At 32.8% G+C, this 10,171-nt stretch overlaps 1 protein-coding gene across 1 annotated transcript in view; it reads right to left on the bottom strand.

The window, feature by feature from the left end:
* Positions 1–4,283: 4,283 nt before the first annotated feature.
* Positions 4,284–10,171, bottom strand: part of LOC119583822 — a 13,140-nt gene continuing 7,252 nt past the window's right edge. The window contains exons 6-9 of the mRNA XM_037932537.1: positions 9,685–9,917; positions 8,794–8,987; positions 7,873–8,002; positions 4,284–7,608 (exon numbers count right to left, since the gene is read on the bottom strand). Of these exons, the coding sequence (XP_037788465.1) occupies positions 7,444–7,608; positions 7,873–8,002; positions 8,794–8,987; positions 9,685–9,917 (722 nt within the window). The 3' untranslated portion in view covers positions 4,284–7,443. The remainder of the gene's footprint in view (positions 7,609–7,872; positions 8,003–8,793; positions 8,988–9,684; positions 9,918–10,171) is intronic.

Genomic DNA, 10,171 nt, shown 5'->3' with positions numbered 1-10,171 from the left:
ATGTCCTTAAATATTAAATATAAAATAAAATAAAGCATTGCTCCAACAATCAGCCACCAAACCCTTCATTCATCAATGGAGATTTTTATATGTGAGAATGAGTGTTAGGCAAGCTTACAGCCTCCATAAAAGGCCTGTGACTGACCCTGGAACAAAAGGAATGCTGAGAAATTACTTCTGATATGTTTACAAGTATCCACATTTTCTCTTCTTCAAAAAATGTAATTCGTAAATCAAAGCAGAATCATATATTTAGAATAAACCTTGTGGTCAGTTAAGATTATAAATTCGTACAGAATCTAAAAAGAAAAATACCACTGAAGAAAACTTGGCTTGCAAACCCAGCATTGAATACACTAGTATCCTTTCTGACAATATTACAGTGTATTACAGGTCAGACAATGGTCATTACATATTTACTACACCTAGCACCACGTGAATAAATGCAAAAATATGTAAAACAATTCCACAGCATTTAGTTAAGCTTGTGGGATTTTGGCTTAAAGGCAATAGCATATAGTACAAAATCAACAATAGCTATCATCATGGAGACTACAGTAGTTTTACATACAAACTCTAAGGTCAACAGTGACAACTCACACAATGACTAGTTCAGAAGAAAAAGGTTAATTAAAACTCAATATATGTATTTGCTGAAGCCAATTTTCCTTTTGTCAATCTGGCATAAAAAATATTCTAATTATCATTAATCCTTACAAAACAGGTATTTGGAGGGGGGACAGGTAAAAATAATCATAATGCAAAGGAGTATTTCACAGTATTAAATTTCAGCATTTCAGTTTTAAAAAGCGGTTTATAAATTAGAAAAAAATAGATAAATAAAATAAAAAGCAGGTACACCTAATTTCAATGCTCTTTGGTCCAGCACAGATTTTCTTCTTTTATCATTTCATTAACAGATACCTTTACTTTCTTCTGCTGGCTATGGTTTTGGTTCCCAATTCTCTCCACATATTATGAGAATGAAAATGACAGATTTTAATAATTTATAAAAAGCACAACTTTCTACTGTATTCCTACATTGTGACAAAGTATATACATAAAGTTTATGCTTGTTCAAAATCATTCTTGCATCACATATGTGAACCATTAATGTCATACACAATTCCTGTGAGAATGCCATCAAATGCCTAAATTACATTTAGAGAATGTTAAGCACTAATATTAAAACTAAGATGTCAATATTATTCTACAAAAGAACTAATAACCATCACATTAATTGGTGCATTATTTACATCTTCCAACACTTTCTAAATCAATGTGAGGGTCAGCCATTTTTTTCATGGCCTTATAAACAAAAATATATATAATGATAAAAAAAAGGAGGTCAGATCACAACAGGTTTTTCACTCCTTTTTATTACACTGTATGAGTTTATACAAATCTCAGTAGGTTGCATCTTCCCAGAATGCTATCATTAAAATAAGAATAATTATTGCAAGAGAACAGAATATATTTAATATTTTTTTAGAGAAACTTGCCTTTAGTTGAAGATTACCTTTTTTGCAATTTAACTTGCATGATCAGTTTAGAGAAAACCTTGTCAAGAATCTGACAATATAGTTCTTCAGTACTTGACACCATAACACTGTGAGGTAGTGATGGTAAGCAAAAGGTCAAGAAACTTATCAAAGGATACTACTGTCTGCCTCATCACTCAAATACTGGATGCATTAAAGTAGCCTTGAATGGCATGATATACATTTGAAATGGGTTGGTGACTTCATTCTCATATATGTTACTATTTACCCTTAAATTCAGATACCATTTTATAAATCTACACGTTATAATAAAAAACATCATGCACTACTGTCTTCTATGGGAGCTATTTCTGAACAAATTCTCCAATTCATCAGCATTCCTAGTAAATCAGAGTTCATTATTCCTTTTACAAAATTTTTGCATCTTATGTCAAGCAGCTAAAATGTAAGGAAGATTAATTGCATCCTTTTTAAACATGACAGATGGTTTAAAAAGTTCGTGATTACTAGCAATAAACCCTGAAGTTTGTTGTAGGTTAATACTTATTAATTCACGACATGATTGTATTTGTATCTGCCACTAAGAGGCTGTGAGCTCTAACTTACATATGAATATCAAGACAGTCTGAGATGTAAAAAATATACTAGGAGTTACTGCTAAATATAAGAAGTCTGTGGCACTGGGATGGAAGAGCTACTTCAAGAATGTTTCCCAGATTCCTTTGCATTACAATTCAAAATGCCTCTTGATTTATAGACATTGCTGATGAATATCCTGCAGTCATTCTTTAAGAAAAAAGTTTTTCTTTTATAAAAAAATAAATAAATAAATAAAACATTGGGTTGAGCAAGACTGCAAGTCAGCATCAAGAGCATTTACATGGGTAAACATGAAAAATGTTATCTTTACCTTTCCCTTAGGAAATTCATCTAGAAATCTAAAACACAATAATGAAGTTAATTTATAACTTACCTCTCATATTCTTAAAAGGCCCTGTAAACTTCAGCCATCATGGTAAATAAGTAAATATGGAAAAGAATGAAGTATGAGCTGAAAAGCATTTCTGGAAGTTTATAACTTTCTCTACACCAATTTTGGAAAACTTTTCAAAAGTCTCTTCATTCATAAAATCATAATATCAAAATGGGGTAAATAGGTTTAACAGTTAACTGTTATAATTCTACCCATTCCCAAATGCTAGTAATCCCTTGATCAATTAAATGACACAAACTTGAATAAAATCATATCAATAAGACTACCAATAACTACCTTCACTAACACCTCTATTTTGTTTTAAGCAGTTGTTTCTCTTCCATTTCATCTGCTAGCAAAACCTGTCAGTTAACACTCAGTGACAATTACACAGATCATTACATATAATACTGTATTGGTAGTTCTGGAGAAACTAAAAAGCTAATTGATTTTTTCTGTTACATATGTAAAAAGAAAGAGGTAACAGGGTAAAGGCTAAATCAAGATGTAGTAAATTTGTCAAATAAAACCAATATATTGTCTCTGAAACTTGATTTAATTTTGTTAACCCTTTGAGCACATACACTGTCCACTGCATCTTTTTTTTATTCATTTTGTTTGTGCATACGCAGCTTTGCCAGTACTCACTTGCCAAAGAGTCTATTATTAAACCGACCTGCATCTGTTTACCTCATATCTTAAGTTTTCGTAAAAAGTTAATTCTATTACTATCATCATTGTTACTTTTTACTATTCTAAGAGTTAGTAATATTATCAAAATGCAAAGTAGCCCTAGTGACTAATAGATCCATCTCCATCTATATGTAAACAAATTGAATAAAACAAAATCACAATGGACAGAACATTCCCAACATCAACAGGCTAAAAACATCAATAAAATTCCAAAGAATTCCAATTAATTGGTATTACAAAGAATAAAAAAAAAAAAACTCAGATCAGAATCCAAATAAAACATGCACAATGAAAACTATTATCTTTTAACATGTTAATGACATGTTTTGGTGTATTTTGCCTTCTCTCCCATTATTATTTTTTTCTTTTCTTTGAGATACACATTTCTTGAGCTATTTTTATGCAGTCATACAAAAAGTGGGCAGATGCTTTATGCAAAATGCTTTTCATTTCCAAAATTACATCTGCTTACCCAGTGATCATGAAAAGAATTCTTTCACCATGCTCAAAAATTACATCTGATACCTTTACATGATAAATGAATAAGAAAATAAAATTGCAACTGAAGAGTGTAAAAAAATATATATACATATATAAAAATAATACAGTAACAATAGTAATAACAAACACCATTTAATTCTGTGACCAATGAATAGAGGAAATAGCAGTGTTGCTATTGACAGCTTTAATTTTTCACATCACATTGATCAATATCCCTATGCAAGAAAAAAGTGAGTAAAATTAAAACACTCAATGATGCATGTTACAGAAAGAGATACATATCTTACATGTAACAGAGTATTTTATATACAACCTGGATACACTGAATGAGTCATCTTTACTTGCATAAACTGGCCATATCTACTACATGTTCACCTTCTATAGTCATATCAAAGCAATGTTAAAGGTACTGCATGTATGAAACCATATCTGAAGTCCATGAACATATTTTGCAGTAAACAATAAAAAGTACTTGTGTCACAAATCTTGTAATATACCACAGGACATATTGGCTTTACAAAGATAAAAAATTATCAAGATCTGACATTTTTAGATGTCCTGTTAGCTATACTGTCGCTAATATTTCTCCCTTTTTTTTCTTGAAAAAAAAAAAAAAAAAAAAAAAAAAAAAAAAAAAAAAACCATTTACCATAATTCATTATATTTTTAATCTTGTTAATATACATTAATAAAATTCACCTCAAATAATGCAATATGTTAGGCAATTTCTGTGAATATTTCCAGACAAAAATCCATCCATTAAATTGCTATGAACAAGAAAAAGTACCCTTCCTGCTATTGAGCTCCAGGAAGTAGTAGGAGTCTGTGAAATTTATTTTCTCATTTTTTTCTCACAGGGAAAACTAAAATAAAAGACCAACCACAGATGTTTCATGAGCTAAAAACACAAGAGATTTTCTGGTATAGATGTATGTCCAAAAATATACACTAAATTCACAAAAAATGAGTCTGAAACTTTGAAAGTTGAGATATGACAAAAACAACCATATGGTATATGATATATGCAAATCAATATGCTGATTAAAGTACCTTAAAGTACCTTCCTTTAAAAATATGCTAGAATAAGTCAGAAATTTCTTAAAACAGTAGCCACAGTAAAAGGCACAGAATTTAATTAATGCTAAGTTGCAAAACATTTACAATTAGAACCATCATCATCTACACAATGGTCAATGAATGTTAGATGTCTAAACAAAATTTGAAAGACTGATTGACTGCTTAACTTCTTACTTTTCACCTGCAATGCACTTTGGGTTCGTTGGTGAGGCTGCCAACTTGTTCATGTCTGTTTCTAGTCTTAATTTACCTGGGCTCACAAGGAAGAACCCTTGTGTGTCATACATACCCATTTGACACTTGCCTGAATCAATTTACACACACACCTGACTTTAAGAATTCACGGTGGTTCTAGTTTACAAAAAATGCAGCTCAACTTGGCATTCATTAAATTACTGTAGCTACTTGCTTCATCAATTTGAGACTGATCACTGTGTTTGTATTACTTTTTCAGTTAGCCAAAATAAAAAATTGAAATATATATTTTCTGTGTAACCCCACTTTCAAAACAGGCTACTATGTGCTCTAAAGACAGTATATCAACTTTAATTAAATTATAAGTGAAAGACTTTTAAGCTTATACCCATTTTTAAACAGGTCTTGTCACCACTTATTGTCTTCCATCTACATTCTTTCTCACATGACAGATAACTGTAATAGATATCCATCTATTATTATTTCTGAATCTATTTACCATAATCAGCATAAATTCAGTCAAGTATCACTTGACCCTCATCATATATATATGAAATGAGTGTGTCTTTTCTAAATACCTTCCTTTCATAAAAGTAAAAAGGGTGAAACACATGCAGGTTTTCATGATGGATTTCAGTTACAAATCTGTTTCTACTGTCTGGCTACTTTTTCTAGTCTAGGCTATTATTAAGTCTGTCAGACAATGTAATACAACTGGATTTCTCAATCAATGAAATGAAGCTTTACTGCAGACCTATGAATTCTCTACAAAATACTGGCAAGAAACAAAAGTCAGATAGCAGGACCTTTCGTATAAATATGCTTATGAGCCATGAAGCTTCATAGGTTTATGAAGAGGAAGCCAATCTCAGGTACTATTAAGAAGGTAAACCCCAGCTCCTCCTCAGTTACTACAAATTTTCTACATACACCTTCTAGGTAGAGCACTAAATACACTTCTAGATGTTAACCTCCAACCTGGTAACCCTAAAATCTACCAAGGCATCTTTAAATAATATAAAAAGTCTGCATCCTGCTTTTCTTCCAGTTTATCAGTCAAACAGCCAAGATAAACAGTTTTACACATTCTAAGGTACTCTGGCAATATAGGGATCCTGTTGCCTAAATTCTATATAAAAAAAATGTCATCTACTGCATCCACTTAGATATACATTGAATGATGTTTCATCTTCATAATCTAACACTTGAAAATCAAATAACTGATGTACATATCATGAGGTATGAAGTAGAGTAAGTAATGTGAAAGAAATGGAAGCAACTGTCTATCATCAGAAGCACATTATAAATTTTCCATTACAAAACACTTGTCAGTTCATCATAATACTGACTTACAACCATTATAGCACAAGTTTCAAGAGCTAATGCTCCCATAATAAAGAACACAGAATTTACAATACCATAATGTGAAAAAAAACATGGATGTTTCTTACATTCATCAGAACTGAAAAACACCATGTATGACGGAGATTTAACACCATTTGGTAAAGGACATATCATATTCTTAAACAATACAACTCTGTTATATAAATACAATGTGCAAGGAAAAGTATATGAGAATATATGATCAACGTTTTTGAAACTCGTTCTCCTTTCATAAAACAGGGACTTTAAACAAAAACTAGAAAAAAAGGAAAAGCTACACTGAAACCTTAAGGTAAACTGTATACCAGTCTGATCACATGAAAATTCAACTGCTAGCAAAACTAACAAATAAGAAATTTCACTATAATTTTCCCCAAACTGTACAAGTTGCCATTACCAACTGACTAGAACTTGATTATCAAATCATAATTCACAATAATCATTTCATTCATTAACAAACATGAGTATTTGTTGTAGTTCTATGAGATTTCATTTAGAATTTCTTAAAGAGTGCACATCAAAAATAAAATAATCATGACAATCAACCAATTACAAATGTGTCAAACCATCTTCAACAAAATAATGTTTTAAAATATTTCTGAAATTTCAATTAAACTTTTACAAAAAAAAAAAAATTGACAGCTAAAACAATGAATCAACTGAAGGCAAATATGCAGGCAAGAGTGCACTGGTAAATGAAGTATTACCTTTCAAAATCATCTCAGTAAATAGCACTATAACAGCAACATATATCACAATAAAACATATTCATATAAAACAATATAGAAAATACATTTAACATACAAAGAAAATTCTAAACATATTCAACAAAAAGGAATGCACAAGTTTCACTGAATAACACAGGATTTTGGGGGGTATAATATGAGCATCAAGAATACTTTTCTAAAGTATAATCTAATTACAATGAGTATTCACATTCTTATTAGCAGCTAAGAATCCAAAGAAATACCTTAAAATTCTAATCGAAAGTATTAAAATACCATATGTATCACTAAACTAATGAACTAATGAGATATACGCCTCAAAACTAAAATAATATGACTTGAGGAAAAAAAGTACCTACTAAATATACCTTAAAGCCAAGGGCACAGCCAAGTCTTACACAGTACCCTCCCGGACCTTAGTGTGCAGAGGTTCGGTCATGAGAACAACAGTCTCATAAGGAGCACATTCCTCAACATGGAGTAGTGAGCACAACCATCCATAAAACCCTTTCTCTGGATCACTTACCTCACACCACCAGGAATCATATGATATGGATATCTGAAAATAAGAAGGCAATTAAAAAAAGTCCATGATAAAAAAGATATTTGCAACATGGGCTATACCTAACCAACACTGCTTTGATCTAGACTTCCACTGGGTATATGAGTATATGTCATAAAACCAATAAAATCTACTGAACAAAAAGTTAATGAAAGCTCTTCATACATAAAAAGGGAGATTTGACAACAAAGGTCTAACTGGATACACATCTTGCCACTCAATAATACATTCCTACCAGAGTTCTGTAACATGGTGACCTACCTGTACACAAGCAGCATAAATGCCTAAGCCCAGAGTAAAGACAATTATCAGGAATGGATACAGTAATATGAGCAGCGGTGGGAGCGTAATCTTGGGAAGGCATCGAGCTTCTGTAACCCTTGTCAACATGCTGTAGGGTAAATTACCTTAGTAAAAATTAATTCTATGGGCCTCTAAATGTGTAGAAGCAGTAAAACTATGTACAACTACTAGGAAACAGTAAATGCATCTATTTTCTTTAATTTGTAAAATAAATATATGTTTAATTATGTTCTTTTCTTTGCATTAACCATCAAAAACCACAGCTTAAACATAGCTTCACAAAAACAATCATAAAATTCCAACAAAGAACACAATTGGACCCATACTTTATGTTTTCTCTCACTCTCTTCCTCTCTCCCACTCTTCCACTCTCCAAGTTTCCCACTCTCATCAGTGTCATTTTCATACATGCAATCAGTCACATTACCCACTCAAAACAGGATCTCCCAACACCATACCAAGCCACCTAGATGGAGGAGCATGGAGTCAGCTACTCCGGGGAAAAAATCAGAAGTATGGGAAACAAATTTACCCCAATCTCTAGCTTTTGGCTGTGGTATAAACACTGTTTAGGTAATGAAGGTAAAAATAGGCTTTAAGCCTGCTTTTTCTCTTCTATGACTGCAACTAGGGCCAAGCAAGTGAACCACTGTTTAGCACACCCTCAAGTAGGCTTAACCACACAAGACATGAAGAGACATTCTGTAATGTTCTAAAAGCCAGTCTAGCCATGATGTGATAGAACATCATCCAGCATGGGGGGATAATTTCAAGGGAGTCCACATCATACAATATCTACAGACCTATATTTTACATCTTAACCAACTTTAATCTATAAAAAAAAGAAAAGAAAAAAAAAATCAAGACAGAGATACTGACCTATACCACGTGAGGGTTCCAAGGTAAAATGAGTAAGCCCCAGACACCAGGAAGACAAATGGGAAGCAGAGGATAGAGAGTAAGGTTATGTGCAGGCCATAACGCAGGGAGCAGGAAGGCTTGGGTTTATCAGGGCCCAAAGTTTGCGTAATAGAAGCTTCCAGATCCTCTAGTTCTTCCCGAGACAGATTTACCTGTAAATTAACAAAAAAAAAAATAATAATAATAATTTTTATCATCTATGACTGCTTTCAAAAAACAATAAAAATTTACAGCAAAAAAATTACACATCTTTTTTCATATAAAATATTACATACATCAATGTCACAACAAAGATCTGGCATAATTCTATAGATTTCCCTATCATGGACACTATAGTAAAAAAGTCCAAGTATACTAATACAAGTCAGTATCAATAACAGGGGCAAATAGAACCACAAGGGCAAACTAAATAATATTAAGTTTTTGGTATTATAAGAGTCAAGTATTACTTCTAAAATCACATACCACCCCTAAAATATTTCTTAATTTTGTCACTGTCATGATACTAGAGGATGTAAACAAACAAGGCAAATGATACCAAGTTGGCTAGTGGATGCACCACACTAATGGACTGGTTAGTAAGCAGGAGGCAAATATGCCTTTGTGACTCACCCTCAAAACCTCAGAATAAGAGGCAAACTATCGTAATCTATTTCATGCATTCAGACTGCAGAGAAAATGCAGATATGCATGAGACAATGGATTTCTGATCAGTGGGAAGTCTGCTGTCATGGTTCTATAAACCTTAATTATGTTATCATATATAATAGTCCTGATACCTGCAACAATCACTTCCACCATAATATTTCCTCCCGCTTCTCTTCCAATCAGCTTTTTCCCTGAACTAACCTTAACATCAATACTGTGGCCTTTCTTCTTCCCACGTTTGATGGTGCCTGTCAGTGTCACGTATGACTCCAGCCCTTCCGGCAGCTCTTCACTGAACACCACTTGGCCACCACTGCCACCACCGTCACTGCTTCCACCACAGCCACTGGTGCCCCCAATTTCGTTTCCGAGACTCTTGGATCCCGTTCTCTCATCTCCTGACTCTCCACTGTCCGACACCACTTTGATATCTCCTGTAGCAGTAAAACATAACTAGACTTTTACCATGCTCTTGAGTAAGTAAACAAGTGAGGTAGAGAGTGAATAAATGGGTGGATGAATGCAGGAGGCAAGGAAAGTGAGTGACTGAATGAAGGAGATATGAAGGGATAAATAAACAGATAGATAGATGGATAGATAAACTGATACATAGGTGGATAGATGAATAGGCTGATGGATGGGTGAATAGATGAATTAATGGATGGATGGATGGATGGATGGATGGATG

Source organism: Penaeus monodon, chromosome 17 (genome assembly GCF_015228065.2).
Source record: "Penaeus monodon isolate SGIC_2016 chromosome 17, NSTDA_Pmon_1, whole genome shotgun sequence".
Taxonomy (NCBI): Eukaryota; Metazoa; Arthropoda; class Malacostraca; order Decapoda; family Penaeidae; genus Penaeus; species Penaeus monodon.
The sequence above is the reverse complement of the archived record's forward strand: the minus strand, read 5'-3'. Positions and strand labels throughout refer to the sequence as shown.